The sequence below is a fragment of the Ambystoma mexicanum genome, chromosome 11 (genome assembly GCF_040938575.1).
Source record: "Ambystoma mexicanum isolate Mex_15411 chromosome 11, UKY_AmexF1_1, whole genome shotgun sequence".
NCBI lineage: Eukaryota > Metazoa > Chordata > Amphibia > Caudata > Ambystomatidae > Ambystoma > Ambystoma mexicanum.
The window spans coordinates 163,632,824-163,653,166 of NC_090934.1; the positions used below are offsets into that span (position 1 = coordinate 163,632,824).

Genomic DNA, 20,343 nt, shown 5'->3' on the forward strand with positions numbered 1-20,343 from the left:
CAGTGATGAGTTTGCAGGTGTAGGATGAGGCTGAGACAACAGCATTGGTTTGTCTGAGAGACAGTGTAGAGTCTAAGTAGATGCCAAACGTTTTTGTGATGTTGGAAACTATGATAATGTTCCCGTCAATAGTAAAGGATTTGTAATCGGGGCCTAGTTTGGTAAGTTTGATGGGGGAGCCTAAGATGAGTAGCTCTGTTTTTCCATCATTGAGGCAGAGCCCATGATTTGCCATCCAGGCCTGGATGACTGTGTAGACTGCATTGAGTGCTTTAGAATCGGTTACATAGTCACCTGTGATGGGGATGAGTATCTGGGTGTCATCCGCATAGTTGGTGTAGGAGACACCTATATAGTCAAGTATATCAAAGAGCGGTTTAGTAAACGCATTGTACAATGTGGGCGTTACGCAGGATCCTTGTGACTCCACAGGGGACGTGTTCTGGTTCTGCTGCTGCTGAGGATGAAAAGACCCTCATGGTTCTATTTGCCAGGAAGGAGCTAATCCAGGATGTAGCTGCATCTGAGAAGTGGGCAGCTATCTTAAGGTGGTGGCAGAGGATTTGATGATAGATCAAATCAAAAGCTGCTGAAAGATGAAGATGAAGGAGAAGCAGAAGTGACTGCTTACCCTTATCTTTCAGATCCTCAATTTGTGTGTTTAAGTTGATCAAGGCTGCCTCCGTCCCATGTCTGGTTCGGAAGCCTAATTGTCTGTGACCTATTAGGTAATTTTTTTCGAGGTAATCCTGAATTTGAAGATAGGCCGCCCGGTCCAGGATTTTAAGTAGGTAAGGTACCGTGGTGATGGGCCTGTAATTGGACGGTTTGCTCGGGTCGAGAGTGGGTTTTTTGATTAGTGGTATAACCCACGCATCCTTGAGGTTATTAGGTACAGTGCCAGATTTAAAAGAGGCATTTATGAAAGTGGTGATGAAGGGCGCGAGATCATGCAGAGCCTCCTTTATGACGGGGGCGGGGCAGGAGTCCCCTTGGCAATTAGAAGGCTTGAGCTTCTTAGTAATAGTTTCAACCTTCTCGATAGAGAGAGTTACAAAGCTAACTGGCTTGAAGGAGTGTTTAGGAGTGGGAATGTTGTACAACTGCGGGTTACCTGCCGCATCAGTTAGGTGGTTTCTTTTGGTGTTGATTTTGCCTTGAAGTAAGTCGATTTTGTCTATTAATATTAATAAGGCGTGCGGTCTCAGATGGTCGAGTGCGCGGTGTGAGGTAAATTTACTAATCTTCTTAATCTCATTCAAACGTAAATATTTACTATTAGCTTAATTTACTCATCTTTTTTTGCTCGTCGCGTTGTCTTGTTTGAGTGATTTTGAGTAAAGGACCTACATGTTTTGGAAGCCTTTGCGGAAGTCGTTCAGCTGCGTATTCCGTCTGGTTTGTTTTTTTAACGACGGTTAGTCTTCAGTGCTGCGTCTTCTGTGCTGCCATTCCTTCAAGACCGTCTCACAGAGCAGTTCTCTATGGATTTACAGAATAAATTAAATTTGAATAAAGACGGAACTTTAGAGAGAAGGCAACTAATTCAGAGGAGATTTTAGAGGCAAGCAAATCTCTAAAAAAGAGAAACTACATAATTCAATTGTATTAATTCTAGCGTCAATTAAAGCAGGAAGTAAGCAGCGCAGAGAGCAGGCAAAGCAGTTCAAGAATGAACTCTAGTATTGAGCAATAAAGACACTTGGAAACTACCACAGCAAAAAGGATTGATTATAACAAAGTTTCTTTTGAACTCTCTTTGACTTAAGGAAAAGCTTAATAGGAGAGTCGGGGAGCTGAGTAAAAAAGTTTCTGGGCAACCAAGGTCGTCTTCATCCACATTTCTCAAGTTGTTTCTAAAACTATTTTCAGAAAAAACATCAGAAGATAAAAGAAGCCTATTAGCAAGACAGCATAGGCTACAGGTATAGCAGGGTCTTTATGGGCAAGAAGATAAGGTAAGAGTGAGCTAGTTGACAAGTGTTAAGTAATAGTTTAATTGTGATATCTTTTAGATACTCGCAGTATCTGTCTCAAGAGGAAAGACAGAGTCAAGCTTAGCAGGCCAAGAAGAAAACAGAATCTGAGGAAGCTGTGAAGATCTGTTTGTTATTTTATCCAAATTCCCCTTTGCCCTTGGGTATGCCCGTAAAGTTATTTTAGATAAGACTATTGGGCGGGCATGCTAGGGAAGGGGGGGGGGGACTGGTGGGCCAGCATCACTCCTGCAGGAGGTTTCTACAGGACCTGACATTGGCTTTCTCCTGCAACAATGAAGATGATCAGCGTTGGAGCAAAGACTTCTACAATGAAGATCTGACTACCACTGCAGCTGACCAACGATGAATACCGTTATTTGCCCGGTGAAGCTCTTCTCTGCCTGATCTCGGAAGATCCTTGTTGGTGCTTCAACTCCTGGAGCAGTGGGAACAACCAGTTTCAACCCCTGCTTGAGGATCGCTGCCTTCTGAGCTTTTATCAGTGTCTCTGGACAAACTGGTGGACTGACCAGCTCTTTCCTGGGCTACTCACTTCACACGTCTTCGTTCCTAGCAGAGCCTTGGAACTTTGCAGATCTTCAGCTTGTGCCCCAAGTCACCTGTCCTTGCAATTTCACCCATCTCACTCCAATGGGAGCTGTGCTGGGGCTGCTTCTGTGTTTCGCCATGTATGATCGCATATGGCTGCTTGACTGGTTACCTTCGTTGGCTCTTGTTGTAGTCGTGTCCCGGAGGTGTCCCGTGGACGTCTCTCCCGCAGAAGTTGTCCTTTGTTTTCATTTGGGTCTTTAACCTGATCTGGTCCAGAACAGATTACTCTGCACAGTCCAATACTAATTCACAAGAAACAAAGTATCCTTCTGTCTTGGGTGTCTAAACGACCCTCGCAGTGGGACCAAGAACAGAACAAAAAACCAAGATTGAAAGTCTGGAGTCTACACAAATGGATTCAAGTACATCCCGAGCCATGGGAGTAAGTTTACATGCCTGTTTATATTTTCCCCCTATCTTCCATTGGGTGCCTAAGGCGTAAATACCTGACCCTAACTCGCTCTCACCGAACCTTGCTGGTCAGACCTGGTTTAAGGATCCTTTCCTAAGCTTACCCTAGTGAATAGGGTAGAGTTGAGTCCTTATTGGAACTTTGCTAAATATTTCTCTAACTTTGAAAACTTTCTAACAGCCCACGACAGCCCAACTGCATAATTTCTGAAGACCTTTACCTGAAGAAGCTGTAAATTGGAAATTGTTTGTGACTTGGGCACAAGCGCTCATACCATCTTAGGGTTGGACTTATTAAGATTGAAGGAAGCTGTTCTTGTTCCTTTTGCTTATTATCTTTGTATTGGACTACTCGCATGTATTGCACTGGTAATTAATTCACATTCGTTTTATTTTTTACTTTATTGAAGTTCAGCATAAGATGGTAACATGACATATCGTAACACACTATGATTATCTCAGAGTAGTACATGATGTTCCAAGAGTACATTCAACTTTACAATTTCCAACATTATCATACAGCTTCATTGTTCAGACATTTCAATCTTTGGATAGGTAGATACTAAAACCACTCCAGATATTTCTTGAACTATACGTTTAGGGCAGTTTGAGTATATATTGTTCCTCGTCATTGATCCACGTTATTCCCTGGGCCATTCACTGAATGTAGGAGTGCTACTAGATTTCCATTTTTTTTTCAAAATGCATCTTTTTGCCACAATACAGCCAATGATAAGCAAGGCTCTTGACGTATTGTCCATTTTGCCTTGCCAAAGGCCAAACGTAGCAGACGGAGGGAACACGGGTATCTCACTACCCGTCATGCTTGCTAATGCGACATAGATTGACTCCCAGTATCTTGTCAGAGCAGAGCAACTCCAGAACATGTGTAGCGTACCCGCCTCGCCCAAACCACTACTCTGGCATAGCCCACAGCCATCCTTATTTTGGGACTTTCAGAAGAGTGTAGTGTAGCATGTGCAGGATTTTATGAGATCAGTTTTAGGCACATATTCATGGATACCTCAGCGGTAGGTTTACACTGCTTGTCTGACAGTGTTAAATTGAGCTCAATGTTACATTTTTCTTGTGAGCGGCCCAGTCCTCTGGGGGGATGTTATCAGTATTTCTTTGTATAGGGTGGATAATACATGGCGGCACCCTACCGAATTAGCAATATACGACAGTAGCTTCGTTTTTAGCTGTTCATTCGGGTAATCTGGCCATTTAGCACCTATTGCTCGTATTCTGTAACCGTGTAGGGCATCTATCGGTGTCAATGTGTGTTTATTTCTACAACTTTGTGGATCTTCATCGAACCGGCATGAATAGAGAAGCACCGCTATTGAACCGCCAAGATTTCAATCTAGCAGACCGCTTCAATGAAGATGCAGCTTTCACTGATCCTCATCCTCCCCAATCAACGCCAATAAAGATGCACCGCAACCAAACCACCGCAAACCAAAACGAGGAACTACTAACCAGCAAAACCACACCAAAAAGATCCACTGCAACCTAATCAATGCAAGGGCAATGTCCAAAAAATGCCACCGAAATATACAATCTGCTCTGGGACAGAGGGATCGACATCCTATTTGTAACAGAAACCTAGCTAGACGATGACTATCACCCTAAACAACTGACTGCCTGAATACTTCAAATGCGTCCAAGCAAACGAATACCAAAAGAGGGCGGGGACTGGCAATCGTCCACCTGGATATCAAATTGGAAGACCCACTAAACATCGATCAGTGTGAATCCTTAATCGTACATCTATCATTAAACCCCAAAACAAACCTGAAATTCATACTGATATACAGACCACCAACCGACGATGCAACCTTCGTAGACGCCTTCACAGAAGCAATCGCCATCCTAGCCATCAAACACAATCACCTGATCACCCTTGGAGATTTCAACATCTGGTTCGAAGAAGAAACCATGACCATCCAAAAATCGCTAACCAGCCAATTAGCAGCAATGAATCTACAACAACCAGTCAAAGGAGCAACCCGCTCGGCAGGGCATACACTTGACGTAATCTTCGCTAACAAACCACTAATTACCACGGCACCCCCAATTCAAATACTCTGGAGCGACCACCTCATCATCCCCTTCGTAATCAAAATGACCACTCCAATAAACAGTGAACCAGACAAAACACTGAACACCATGATAAGAAACTGGAGAACCATCAAAAACTCCAATCTAATTGAACTCCTGGAGCTCAGCAAACCACACCCAACATTTATGGAAGATGATGACCTGGACAAAAAAGTAGCCCTGCTGCATTCCTGGATTATAACTACTATCGACAACATCGCCAAAGACGAGCCTTTCACTCCTTCTCATAAACTGGCAAAGGCAAAATGGTTCACCCCACTACTCGGCACCATGAAAAGGAAAAACCGAAGACTAGAACTTGATTGGAGAAAACAAAACGACACTGGGAACAAGCTGAAATTCCTACAACACAACAGCGCATACAAAAAGGAAATACAAAAAGCAAAGAGGAAACGCTACTACAACCCAATCTTTGAAGCACCAACTCCATCTACGACATTAGGCAATGACCTTGCAGACCACTTCAAAAATAAAATCACCAGCATCCAACAAACCATACAAAGCAGACCACCCGATCTGACCACGATCCCCACCTACACTCGGGAGGAACACCCAAACTAACTACAAAGCTTTCCAGAAATATCAGTGGAGACATTCGTCAAACTGGTGAATGAAAGCAATAACTCTGGGTCTCCCGAAGACCCATGCCCGCCAGACATGTACAAATCGATTCTTAAACAAGGAACGCCCATGGAATATCACAGGAACGTCCACAACATTTCAATCGCAACTCGGAAAAGTGCCACAAGCCTTCAAATCTGCATACATCAGGCCACTACTCGGATACAGCGGGAACCGAAGAGGTCCTTTCCAACTACTAACCCATCTCAAACATCCTGTACACAGCCAAGCTGCTCGAAACGTACATATACAAAACAACCCAAGAATTAATTGAAAAGCACAGCCTACTAGACCAGTCACAAGTTGGCTTCAGACCAATGAGAGGAACAGAATCCGCTCTCCTCTCAATATGGGACGATCTATAAATGAACGCAGACTCGGACAACATCACTGCCTTGATACTCCTAGACCTATCAGCAGCATTTGACAGTTCATCACGACCCCCTCATAACGAGATTAGGACTTGGAATAACAGACACTGCCCTACTATGGATCAAATCTTTCCAAACACAGAATGGATACCGTATGGATCAAACCCAGACCAAGAGATTCCACCTGTGGAGTACCGCAAGGATCATCCTTCTCCCCGCTACTATTCAACATCAGAATCATCAAAAACCATGGCCTCACCTGCTAAAACTACGCCGACAATACACAAACTTCAAAATACAAGACAACCTGGAAATAAACTCAACGCTAGAAAACTGCCTCTGCGAGGTATTCACTCGATGAACTCCAACTGCCTCCTAATCAACCCAGGCAAAACAGAAATAATGATAGTCACAAAAATGGAGGAAAAAAACACTTCATCCCTTGGCCAAGGCACTGGGGACAACTCCTGCATCCACGCCAATTGTTAAATGTTAAAGGTATTTGTACCGCGCACCGTCACCAACGGAGTTGGTCCCCAGGCGCTCTGACGGCTCTGTAAATGAGAAGGTGGGATGGGTTAGTAGGTGAAGCGGGAGTAGGATAGTGAGAGGAGTGGTGTTCTGTTGGCAACTTCAACTCTGTGTACACCGGGTGCTGAGCTTTGGTGCGAGTATTGGGTCGTCGTGTGCTGTTGGTGTTGCTTATGTGTTGCAGTGTTGTGAAGTGCGTGCGGGTTGTTGTGCGAGAGATGGTTGTGAGATTTTTGAGTGAGATATGTTTGCAGAAATGCTGTTTTTCTTGTTAGAGGTGGAGCTGTGCCTCTCTAAGAACAGTGAGCAAGGGGTCCACGTCTGGATTCCCCTGGTAACTTAGGGTGAGACCCAAAGTTACTTAATATGTGAAACAAGGGGGGATTCTGGGAATCCCTCTACCAGCACGAGCACTGCCCAAAACCTGGGGGTTCTGATGGACAATAATCTTACGCTAGAGCCACAAGTAAACGCTCTTCTCAAGAAATGCTTCTTCCTCCTGCGAGCGGCAAAGAGGATCCTACCATTCCTATCGTTCGCCAACAAAACAACCACCATCATCGCCCTCGTCATGTCCAGAGTAGACTATGCCAACAGCCTGTTAGGCAGAATTGCATGCATTTCCCTCTGGGACCACCACATACAATTAGGACTACAGGTGTAAGCAAAACCAACCTTTGGTATAAGTCTGTACTACACAGTTTTTGGTAGCGACCTGAGCAGCCAGGCTTATCTCAAGAGGGAATGTGAGCAGTATAATGTTACACAGAGGTCTTACAGTTGCAGTTTCAAGTAGACACTTACACTCAAGGTTTCTTGGTAAAACGCTTATTAATTTATTACACAGTCATTTAGAAAACATTCACTAGAAGGAGGCAACTTAATATTATACACAAACATACTTCAATACCAAACCAATAAGTTTCTGAGTAAATTAGGCTCCCCTGAAATAGTGACAAAATGGCATTTCAGTTACTTTGAATGGGAGTAAAAAGGCACAAGTTAATAGAATAGATCACAAATACCTTCGTAGACAGTGCAAATAGTTTCAGTTCACTAGAGGACTCGATTCAGTTCAATAGGCCTAGGCCAAAGTCAATGGGCTAGTGTATTGGATAGGAAAGAGCAGTTCTTGTAGTAAACTGTAAAGTCTTTGCCAATGTTATCAGAAGTAGTTTATACGAAAAAGAATCATATGTTGGGCCACAAACTGATTAGGCCTGTAAGTTGGGAAAGTTTCACAAACTTTCACCGTGAGAGGTAAGTTCTCTCAATCGGGTTGGCACAGTACCTTAGTATGAAGAAAAAGATGCAGCTGAAGACGTTGGTTCCTGGCAGTTCCTGCAGCTCTCACTGCTCCTGAGCCTCAGTCATGGGGACAAGAGGGAGGACGTCTGGGAACTCCTGCACTGCACAGGGACGGGGTCAAACAAGCTGGCAAAATGGAAGATCTTCGGTTTGAGTAGCTGTCGTCAAGCACAAAAGCTGGTGCCCTTCCCCCTGGTTAATCCTAACCAGCTCTGAGAATGGTATCCAGGTGGCTTACGAGTGGATTGGTCCCACCAACTCAAAGTAAGAAGTCGTCGTTGAAGGGCTTCTGTCGAGATAAACTTGGTGATTTGGACCACCGGGCAAACCAACGGTCCAGGAGTTGCAGCAGCTGTCCTCTTCCAGCTCGTCTTAAGTTCTTTCGCTCCAGTGGTTGACTCTGCTTTCCAGTCCAAGAGACCCGCCTTTTAAACAGTTTTCTCCCTTTCATTCCAGTCTAGCTGCCACTCACCCAGCAGGGTGGCTGTCCTTGCCGGACAGTCAGCCAGCCAATCACGCCAGAGTGCATTTGGGTCTCCTAGGAGAATAAGCACAGGGAGTCTCGGGCACCTCCCTCACTTCCTGCCATCCCCAGACACTCAGGCACCAGAGGCTGTCTTCAGTCCTGAAGCCCGCCAAAGACGTACCAACAAAAGGACCAAACCTGGTTTGGCGCGCAGAGACAATCTTTTGAAGCACCTTTCCAAAAAGGAATGGCAAAAAAAGATCGGGGCCTGTTTAAACAAAGGGGCTTAAAACACCATCTTGAAAAACATGGCTCTCACGATTTTTATCTACCTGGTGTTCGCGGGAAAAATCATGGTAGTTCGTTGTAAAACCACTGCCACCAGCCATTTTGATAGGAAAGGGTAGCATTTGACTGCTACATGAGTTTTTAGACACAGGGGATACTAGGTAACCCCTCCAGCACTCTATAGGAAGATGGTGTGTGCTGGGTATAGGAATTTAAAAAGACTAGTAAAGTCAATTTAACCTTACATTCTCTGGGAAACAATAGTTTATTCCAGAGAAGATATTTAAACCTTTTGGAAGTCTAAAAAAGACCTCCCTGTTTTACTGCACTGAGGGTGCTGTGTAACACACATGAAAAGAATCCTATGGAGTTATCTTAAAACTCCATAATCAAAGAACACAAGAGTAAAACATACATCAAAGAGTGGCAACAAAAGGCTCACTCTTTCCAGGTAAAAAAATCAAGTCCTCAAAATCCAGCAAAGTTGTTGGGGGGCCTCTAAGGTGAAGGGAGTTAGAACCTTTGAGAATTCTCCCTAACACAGCCTATACTTGGGTATGCCTGACCGACTTTAAAAAAAACTACAACACATACAAAATGCGGCAGCCAGGCTGCTTCTGAAACTACCCTGAAGAGAGCACACCACACCAGCGCTGAAAACACTACATTGGCTACCAATTAAACCACGAATAAAATTCAAAACAATGTGCATCACGCATAGAGCAATACACAACCAAGGCGCTGAGTTCCTGAGAGACAAACTGCATCTACATCAACTAACAGGAATGCTCAGATCAAGCATCGACATCTGCCTGGGACCGAAACCCTACAACAAAAAACTTGGAGGATCTTCCTTCTCTCACCGAGCACCGAAAACTTGGAACGACCTTCCAAAGTACATGGGTAACAAAAGAAACCGCCTACTATTCAGGAAACGTGGCTCTTCACGTCATAACTAGAAAGACCGGCCACAGGGGGCACACACACACACAACTAAAACATGGATGAACGAAGAGAAAGACCCTGATCCACACCAAGCAATTGACGGAAAATATCCCACGACATACCAAACGACTAACCGAGAGACAGTCGTAACAGGACCTAAGACCGAATACATAGCAAGACGAAGACAAACACCAGGACGACTCATCAATAGGACCATGACCCTAAACTATAGCCATTTCCCAACAGACCTAATCACGGCAGATAGCAAGAGAATAGGAAACCCCGTACTATTAGCTCCAATCCAGAGGGTGAGAAACAGAATAAGCACCCACATTACACAACTTTCATCAAGATACAGCGGGAAGCACAATGCGCCATCACACACAAACTACAACTAAACAATAGCCCTAAGGAAGTCACCCCATGGAAACCAAAGAACTAACTGAAAGATAGTTATGATAGGAGGAAACTAACAACTGAATACAGAGCCTGACCACGATGGATGCACTAGGATGCCTCATCAACAGCACTCCGACCCTGAAACATTCAAAGCCTCAACCGACCAGCGTCGCATTAGATAACAAGAGAATAGATAGTACCAACCCAGTTCCACACCCAAAGGAAAGGTTCAGACACACCTATCACTCCATACAATACTCGCTATGATACAGCTGGATCCGCGCAGCACCACCACAGTGAGACGGCCCATAAGGAGCCAGAAACAACCCCACCCACAGGGATACAGCTCATACAGAACCAGAAGTACCTGAATCTGGATACAGACCCCACTAACCCAACCCTCAATATTCTGCATACACAACCCACGCAAGTCACACAACCATTTCTCTCCCAGCAATCTGCACGTACTTTACCACACTGCATCAACAACCCATAACAGCACACAAGGTCTCGCCCGATCAGATACTTGCACCAAAGCCCAGCACTTGGTATATACCGAGCTGAAGCTGCCAACAGCACACCACTTCTCCCACTCTCCTACTACCCCCCTCCCGACTAACCCTACGCACCCTCCTTCCTGTTTATAGATCCACCAGAGCGCCTGGGGACGTACCTTTAACATAACTATCAAGTGACATTCGCCCTCCATGAACAAGTCGCCAATAGTACGGTAGCCTCTTGGTTCCCATCTTGGTTTAATCGCCTTGTCACTTGTGTGGGTAGTAGGGGATGGTTCCACAGTGGGAGCCAGCGGTAGTATGGAAGTAAAATCTTCAGCCTGGTAAATATGTGCTTCCAATGACACGCCACCGGGTCACACTGACATTTATCTACATATGATCTATCAAGTATTAGCAACATTAACTCCCCATCTCCTGCTGCCTTCCTTTCTAATTTGACATGCAGCAGAGCTATACCAACCCCGTACCCGTATGTAGCGTGTTGAGCTTGGGCCGCCAACCAATACACTTCTAAATTGGGGCAGTTGAATCCCCCGAGTGCATAAGGAAGTGCCATATTTGACCATTTATTTCTCATTGCGCCAGAGTGCCACAAAAACTGGGGAAAACTCTGATGTAGATCAGAGAAGAATTGTTTCCATGGCCAAATATGGAAATTAACAAATGTGTATAGCATTTTGGGTACCAGTATCATTTTAAGCAGGGTCATCCTACCTGCTAAGGACATGGGTATTCGTGACCAGGTAGCTATTCTGGGGTCCGCAGATTATTGCAGGTTGGTATAATTACTCGTCAAGAGAGTACTCTTGGTCCTAGTCACCGTCACCCCAAGGTATTTCAGCCTGTCAGGAGCCCATTTCAATTGTGATTGTGTTTGGGGGCGAGGAGTACTGTCTGTCTGAGAGAATTTTTCCATCTTACTGTAGTTTACTGTGAACCTGGAGTATGTACCAATTCGGGCTATGTCTTGCATTATTGGGTCCAGATTATGTAGCGGGTCTCTAACTTATAATAGTACATTGTCTGCATAGAGCGATATCAGTTCTGGGGTGCCTGATAAACGGATACCTTTGTTTTGGTGTTGAGATTGTATCAGTCAGCCATGGGGTCGATGGCCAGGGCAGACGGTAATGGTGAAAGGGGGCACCCCTGTCGGGTCCCTCTGTTAAGTTCAAATGGTGAGGATTGGATGCCATTGGTGCGAACTGTTGCCATGGGTTTTGTGTATAACAATTTTATGTAGTTTATAAAAGTGTCTCCCAACCTGCACTTCTCCAAGACTGCACATAGAAAAGGCCACGGGACCATATTGAGACCATATTGAATGCTTTTTGAGCATCTATGGCTACAGCCACTACGTTTGCACCTGGGGATATACGTGCCATAACATTAAACGGGCGCTGTGAATTAAGGGACGGACGCCCTGACTTGTATGAATCCGGCCTGTTCTTGGTGGATCAGGGCAGGCATAAGAGGGAGGAGTCTGTTAGCATATAGTTTGGTGTCTACTTTAATCAATGAATGAAGTCTATAAGACCCACATTCTTCGCTCCTTTTTCCAGGCTTAAGCAGAACTATCACCACAGCTTCGAGTAGAGATGGTGGTAGTTGGCCATTACGGACTGATTCTTCCCAAAGGTTCAGTAGTGGGGGGACCAGTAGCGCACCATATTCCTTCTGGCCCTGGCGCTTTGTTTCTGGGTACTTCTTTTATCACCTGCTTAAGTTCTGTGCTAGTCAGGGTATTTAGATGGGCACCTGCCTCGGGGGGGGGGGGGGGGAGACAGTAGGGATAGCTTTGTCGTTTAGGAAGTCGTTCAGTTCGCGTTCATCTGGCTCCTCGGGTTTACCATAAAGGGGCATTTTCCAGGGTCTGTCTTCCTCCCTGTATTTCTTGGCCTAAGCCCGTTTGGCAAAGTACTATATTTCCCTGTCCGCCAGCTGTCTGAAAGTGTCCCGTTGTACCTGGATATTTAATAGGATGTTGCGGTTGGTTGTCGCAGTGTACTGCCTTTCTAACGTCTGAAGTGCATTTTTGCATTTTCCCAGATCCCCACGTATAGTGCGCAATATCCCCAGTTCTCGTGACATCGCCATTCCGCTTATATAGTCAGTCATTGGGTAGGACATAGGTGTGAATGTCCCCCTCAATATCTATTCTGAAAAGTTCCCGTAGCGCCATATATTTGAACTTCCACATACCTCTCTTCATCGGGGCCTTGCCTCACAGTAAACCTGTCATCGGAGAGTGGTCTGAGTAAGTGTGTGGATATAGGTCAGTTTCCATCACCTGTCCCACTAGCGGATCAGATACCAGAATCATGTCTATTCTAGAGGCCATGTCATGCACCGTGGAGTAATAAGTATAGCATCTCTCCTTTGGATGTAATACACACCATATGCCTGACAAATGTAGCCTTTCAAGTAAAGTGAGAATGCAACTCGCAGCTTCCGAAGGTGATCTTGCTCTGGATCCCGTACGATCTAGGGTTAAATCCAAGATTTGCCATATTATTCTGCCAAACCACTTGGTGGTGGTTTGGCAAAATAATATTTGACAGTCCTCCTGTCGTCTGTCAAGTCCAGCTTGCTCTTTGCAAGGGTTTCTCCACCAGTGTTGGCCACCCTCTGCGCCATCCGGTGGTCGGTCAAAATACCGAAAATAAAATCTCGAACTGCATAAATCTCGAAACCAAAATCTCGAAAAAAAAACATCTCGAATTATTTATTTATTTATATGTATTTGTGGGTTCAGGTAAGTATAAAAAAAGGGGGGTTGGGGTGAACCCCCCCATTTCGAAATAAAAACGTATTTAAAAAAAGTTCGAGATTTTTTTTTCTCGAGATTTTGGATTCGAGATTTTTGTTTTCGAGATTTTGGTTTTCGGTATTATCACTATAAACCGCGCCATCCACCATGGTGTTTGGAGGTCTGTGGGAAAGCATGGGCAGTAGGAGTCGCTATGGGCATGTCTGGTACTGATTGCTCAATTCTCTTCGAGCCACACTGATGCTCTACTGCACAGCTATTTGTCCCAGCACTTCCTGCCACATTTGAGAGAAGACACCTGCTCCTGTCATGCCTAGTTGGTCCCGGACCACTTGCTTTCCCGGTGCACCTTGCTATCTCCTGAGGGTGAGTTTAGGAGGTGAAGGAGTTGGTTCCGGCCAACATTAGTTCCTGTGTGATATTGGAGAATTAGTACCCAGCAAGAGGTGCGTGGCAGCCTTCCAGCCATTCGGGAAGCTCAAAACAGTGGCTCTACCACATGGTAAAACCCCTGCTCCGAGCTTGCAGCCACCATCTTCCCCTCACCGGATCTGAGGCAAGTGCTTCCGTGCGTCCTCTTCCCCTCAAACTCCCCACCCCCCTTTTCCATATATTTAGCCACCCCCTCACCACCCGACTTACCTGGTGCTCCCTTGTCCCTCGCTGACACTTACTGGCGCATCCCATGATATATCAATGTCTGCCATGGAAAGGGAGAAGGGACTGTGTAGTTCCCTTCTCCCTGATGCATGGCAGCCATCTTGTTTTGTCGTTTTTTTATAGAAAGTTTTGAAACACCTACACCCGTCAGGTTTATTTGCTTAATTCAGAGGCTGACAGTATAAAAGACTGTTAGAAGACAGAGCAGGGCCATGTGAAGGTCCAGGAGTGCAGAGAAGACACAAAATGGTCATAGGCTGAAAGGGACTGCTCAAACTGGGGCATTAGAGCCCCTACATTAAGTGCACCCTGATGGTTGCAGGGTGAGCAAACTGGGGCACTAGCCAGACCCTAATGGGCAGATGGACCCATAAAGAAACCGGACATCCTGCTGATACATAGATCGCTGACCCGGACAAAGGTCAAGGAGGCTTTGTTACAAGCTTGCTGGGAGCTAGATCTCAGAACCTTGCAGGAGCCAGAGACCAGAATATGGCATCCAGAGCTTTTTCACAGCTTTTGCCTAGGATGGCAGCCTTCGATCACAGACTTCAGTCTGACACAAATCCTGGTTAGTAAAAGAAATACCCATACTGGGAATGATGAAAATGCTGGCAAGGTGTCCTTTTACGCAGTGAGATGGGTGGGGTAAGAAGTGCTTTCTGGTAAGCATTTTGCTACACACAGGAACCCAAAAGAGCACACCTTTATCCTGGAGAACAAGGCTGGAATTGGACATGTGCTGGGCACCTTATTTCCGAGACTTTGGGCAATACCAGAAGCGAGCCGAGTATTGTAGCTGAAGACTTTGAATATTCGATATGGGAACTCTGACACTAGGTCCTTCAGAGTAGGTTCTTGCACCTTGTTTTAGTGCTCCATCCTAACATTTTTGGTATAGCTGTATAATTTGTGTCATGGCAGAAAATCCACAGGGCCTGTAGATGTTCAACCCTCCCCGTACTTACACGCAGTTTGGTTCCCAAGGGTGGACTGGGACTGGCCAGGAACTTGAAACTTTGTCCTGGTATGAGCTGGGAACCCATGGTGGCTAATAAAAACCCCTTTTGGTTTAGTACTATCATATTCACTGCTTGCTTCGCCCAAGCCAGATAGACTATCTTTTTTTACTTCCTGCACTTACCCTATAGTTTATCAATGGTGTTACCCTATATTTTCTGTGCAACACATGTCCTGTTGGTCTCACATTGTCCCACTAGTATAAAAACTGCAAAGCCACTCGGCGCGCTAATGAGCGCTGTGATCGTCAGGTTGTACTGTGCCATTTGCACGTATGAGCCTTGCTGCCTGCAAAATCTATCACCTACAACTGTTTTGAAACCCTGCATCTCTCCTGACTTATAGATTGCACAAACGATCATGCCTTGGCCTCAACAGGAATCCTACATTGGATGCAGGTCTTGGAGTGCATCTGCTTTGAAACAACATGCCTCACTCATTAATTAGTGGTTTGGGTAGCTCTAAACTATCTGATGAAAAAAGTCATCCCGTACTCCCCTGATCAGTTTGCTCAGTAGGCACACATCTCCACAACGTACCAACGTATGTACCTCCATGAGAGGTAGACGTTTGTCTGTACAACCCATCTCTACCTGGCACTCCCTTCTGCTGAGCCTGAAGACACTGGACTCCTACCTCCTCATCTAGAAACATCTCAAATGATTCCCACATATTTGATTTAGTCATTCTAGGTCAACAGAACAAAGTCCTCTATTGTGGGTAGTGTGTGTTCTATGCGTTTGCTGTCTGTACTAGATTTTAAAAAAAAGTTTAATCTCTTGGTGGTTTGTAAAAGGTCTGCAAAGAAAGTATTTTCTGCAACCGCAAATCACATTGCATTAAGCTCTGTGCATGTTTTTCAGGTAACACTTCAATGATGACTGATCTCCTATCGGAAAGGTCAGACTTGTCCTCTCTGCCTGGGCTTGGATCACCTGTTCATTCATCTGCTTCATTTGTGATCAGTGACATCTCTGAGGAAGAAGAGCTGGATAGCCCAGATGTTCCTTCGGTCTCAATGCTGCTGTCCACAACCTCTGAATTTGGTGGTCGGGGCCCGAATGATGCAAGTGTTGCTGCTGATGAGGAAGATTGTGTATCTATATCAAAATCTAACAGTTTTGCAGACATGATGGGCATTCTTCAAGATATCCACAGAATGAAACAGAGCAAAGATTGGTATGTCAACATAAGTCAGATTGGTCTTTACAAAAATCTTTCAACCTGGAGTGTATACATAACAATAGTATTTAATATTGTAGTGCAACTTTTAAAATCTCGACACTTGTGTATATAAGCTTCATATCTGTTTTATATTGCGTCAACGAGAGTCCTACCTGCTGATACCTTATTACATGAGATTGGGAATACAACAAAGCATTTGCTCTGTGCAAGGATCTGCGGACACATAAATGTTGAAGCTGTTTTCTTTGCTAAGTTTAATTTCCTCATTGCCACGCCAGGCATCAAGTGAACGCCAAAAAGTAATCTTTAATTACTGATGATGTTGCAAGGAGGTAAGGTAACTTTTTTATTTTTTGTTTTCTGCTGTCGCTCATCCTTTTCATCTAAGAATTCATGAACTTTCAACAAATGTGTGCCTCTTTGGAGGGCGGGTGATTTTAAAAAGGTTGATCCTGCTGTATGTTCATTGTCTTCCCGATTCCCACTGTTAGGGAGAATTTTCAGAAATGTGCTAATTCCCTTCTCCCTTAGAGACCCCCAGCTCTTTTTTCTGGACTTTAGGACTTTTAATTTCTAACCTCGAGAGAGAGACCTTTTTCCCCACTCTCTCGTATTTGTCTGTGATTAGGACTCTTTCTTTTGACTTTGGAGTCTCACAAACTCCATAGGCATCATCTTTACATTGTGACACACAGCACCTTCAGTGCAGTGGCACAGGGAAGTCTTAGATTTCCCAAAGGTTTAAATACCTTTTCTTGGTGAAACTACTGTTTCCAAGAGCAGTAAAGTGAAATTGACTTTACTTACATTTTCTAATTTCTAGACCCAGTACACACTATTTTACAATAGGGTGCTGGAGGGGTTACTTAGTATCCCCTTTGTCTAGTTTCTCATGTAACATTTTTGTTACCCTTTCTACATTGAATGGCTGGTGACAGAGGTTTACTTTTTCCTACCATTGTGTGTTTGTACCGCGTGCTGTAATTGCAGCTGCAGTAAAGCACCCATTCTTCTATTTTTGCCATTTCTTGTTGGAAAGGTCCTCCTTGAGATTTACTCTGCGCGCCAAACCAGGTTTGGTCCCTTTTGTTTGTTTTGTCTTAGGCGGGATTCACTGGTGAAGCCTGCCTCTGGCTCCAACGTGTCTGCCAGGGGCAGGAAGTGAGGGAGGTGCCCGAAACTCCCTGTGCTTAATCCCCTTGGTTATAGGAATTCACCCAAAGTTGTTTGGCTGGCTGTCCTTGGAGGACAGCCGCCCTGCTGTGATTGACAGCTAGGCTGCGAATGAATGGGAGAAATCTGCATAAAAGGCAAGGCTTTTTTCTTGGAAGGCAGCGTCGACCACTGGACGAAGGAATCCGAAGAACTTGGAAGAGACGCTTGCCGCAACTGCTGGACCGTTGGTTTGCCTGGTGAAGCTCTGCTGCAGTGCTGAAGCTCCGAATTCGCCTCGACTAGAGAAACCCAGCAAAGGACGACTTCTTTCCTTTGGGTTGGTGCGACCAATCGACCCCAAGACAAACTCATCTGGAAATCCTCTTGGAGCTGGCTGTACCTCCATTGCTGCTGCAAGAACCGATTGCCAGGGAGAGGAACACCAGAATCGAGTGTGTTGTCTTTAAGTTGGACCCGAGCTCCAGAAATATCCTCCGGACTCGCATGAAGCAGGACTGACCAAGCCTGAGCCACCTCAACAGAGTGCTGGGCCCCAGATGCGAGGTGCTATTTGCGCGAGTGGCGAGGAGCTGAAACCAAAGTGCAGCTGATCTGAAGTTTGCCCATTGCTGCTGCCAACCTTCAATTCGTAGTGCAGCAGTCCCCAGACGTCCTCCCTCCTGTCCCCACGACTGAGGCCCCGGAACAAAGGGATCTGCAGACCTAAACAGGAACAGAAGCCAGCTGGAACCAATTTCTTCAAACCAAAGGTACTGTAAAACTAAGGTGACTTACCTCTTGTTCTGTAGCCATGCTAGTTCTCAGTTGAGACTTGTCTTGGTAGCTTTTGCAGAGTTGCTTGCAGCTTTGCCCTTCGCAAGCCTCCCAGCTTGTGGCCCTACAGTGATTTCATTTTCTACAAAGACTTCTAAAACATCGTGGAAGACTTTTTACTTACCTGCAAGAAGTGCTTCAGCTCACCTAGACTTTTGCACAATTAACATTGGCTGTCCTTGCTCCCTGAAAGACTTCTATCCTTTGACTTTGTGCTTTAACTATCCCTCAACAAGTCACACATTCTATAACCTGTGTAGCTGGGAAAGGGTTAAATTACTTTGCATTGGGGGTTCAAAAAGTACTTACCTGCTTAAGAATATTTGTTAACCATTGTTTTATTCCCAAAACCTTTTCTTCGACACCAAACTGAGTATTGTTCTAAATGTACCAGTGATATATCAATGTCCACATAGTTATTTGTCACCTCAGGGTGTAGGAAGTGTCTGTGTGCCATCCCAAATGGGCATTTACTGATTTACAGAAACTGAGTGTGTATTTTGAAGTATATTTTTGTTACATATATTTGCTCCCTTCTAAAGAAGGCTTCTCAAACTGACTGTTAAATTAAATAATTGTTTAATCAAGAAACCTTGAGTGAAAGTGTTTATTTGGATACTCTGTTATAACCCTACAGCTCACATTAACCACTCTTGAGAAGCCTGGCTGCTCAGTCACTCTACCAACTTGTGTAGTACATGCTTGTACCAAAGGTTGGGTTAACTATTGCCAAGAGGACAAGGCTGGTGCAGTCTCTCACAGGCTACTGCATACAATCTTGCCCAACACCCACATTGTAGATACTGCCACATTTCTCAAAAATGGTCTTGCAGTTGTCATATGGACAGGGAGGGCATTGCAATGAGAATACCTCCTGTCTCCTCGGAATGTTCTGAGCTGCCTAACCCCATCCAAAGAGGCTCAATGTCACAAACAGCAAAGTGAGCCTTCCTTTTCAGGGGCAAGATCTGTTGCTTCTGATCCCACACATCCCTGGGGTGTCTCACTCGACCCATAAGCCACGGCAACATCACTGGTCAAACCAGAATTCTTAACGCCAGTGACCTGTTCTTTGTCAAGGTCCCCAATTTTGCAACCATCTTGAATGTTAAAAATTCACACTGACAAGGGACCAGTGACAGTCTGTATTGTCGATGGATTCTATTTCAACGCCAAGGGCTACGTCCAGGGACAAGATTGCATCTCCATCCCTGGTGATTCCGAAGAAGCCAGCCAAGCCACCGTAAGAGCCAGAATAAGGAGGACCTTCTAAATAACCTACCTGTGGGCTAGCCAGAAGTCTTCCTTGATTACTTTGCTTCAATGATGGACGTCCCGAGTTGAGCCATGGGACTCTGCAGATCCTGCGCTTATGAAACAAGAAGCAGTTCCCTGATTTTGCAGCTCTCCACTACAAATGGGGCCTTGCAGGACCAGTTTTGTTTCCACCATGATGGTTTACTTATGCTATTTTCTTCAAATGGCCATCACTTTTCGACACCTGGTTTCCCGGAAGTCCTCTGAGGTCATCGACTGAGTGGGTGTCCAGTGGCCAGAACTAGTCCATCGGAGCCTGGAACTGCAAAGTAGCTGGCCCCAAAAAGCCAACGCCTGAACTGCCCTCTACACCTAAGGCCCCTGGACTTCCGCAAATAGAACCAAGGCACAAATCCATGTGACCCAATGATTTCAGGAACTCCTGCGGTGGTCCCTAAGTGAATTGGAATATAGGGTGAATGTAAAAACCCTGTTTTGCCCCGCCCCATCTGCATAGGGTTGTATGGGCGTAAAAGTCTGTCCTCGTCACTCTTGCCTAGCTTTGAACAGTAGGCTTCAGGTCTGGTAGCCTCCCCAGGGTCCCCGTTCAGGTGGTTGGGTTGGTGAAGGTCTCTATGCCAAGTATTAAAGAAATATAATAAAACAAGAGGAATGTCTTTAAAAGTATTTGTTGGTTCAAGCCACGCTTGTTCAGCTTTCTTAAATTAGACGGCTAGCCCCTGAGAAGACATTTAACATTTATTGGGACCTCTGACTCTTAAGGGCTCTAGGCCCCATTCTTTTTCTAAGCTTTTGTTTGTTGTTTGCTAACTCCATCTGGAGCCCTGTTCTCAAATAGTTGATTACTTACCTGTTTTTATTTATC

At 45.1% G+C, this 20,343-nt stretch overlaps 1 protein-coding gene across 3 annotated transcripts in view; it reads left to right on the forward strand.

Annotated features, from left to right (window-relative positions):
* MTFR1L (mitochondrial fission regulator 1 like) overlaps window positions 1-20,343 on the forward strand; it is a 223,591-nt gene that overhangs the window by 138,494 nt on the left and 64,754 nt on the right. For all 3 annotated transcript variants that reach the window (XM_069622697.1, XM_069622699.1, XM_069622698.1), the window contains one exon: window positions 15,890-16,205. In XM_069622697.1, coding sequence (XP_069478798.1) covers window positions 15,890-16,205 — 316 coding nt within the window. The remainder of the gene's footprint in view (window positions 1-15,889; window positions 16,206-20,343) is intronic.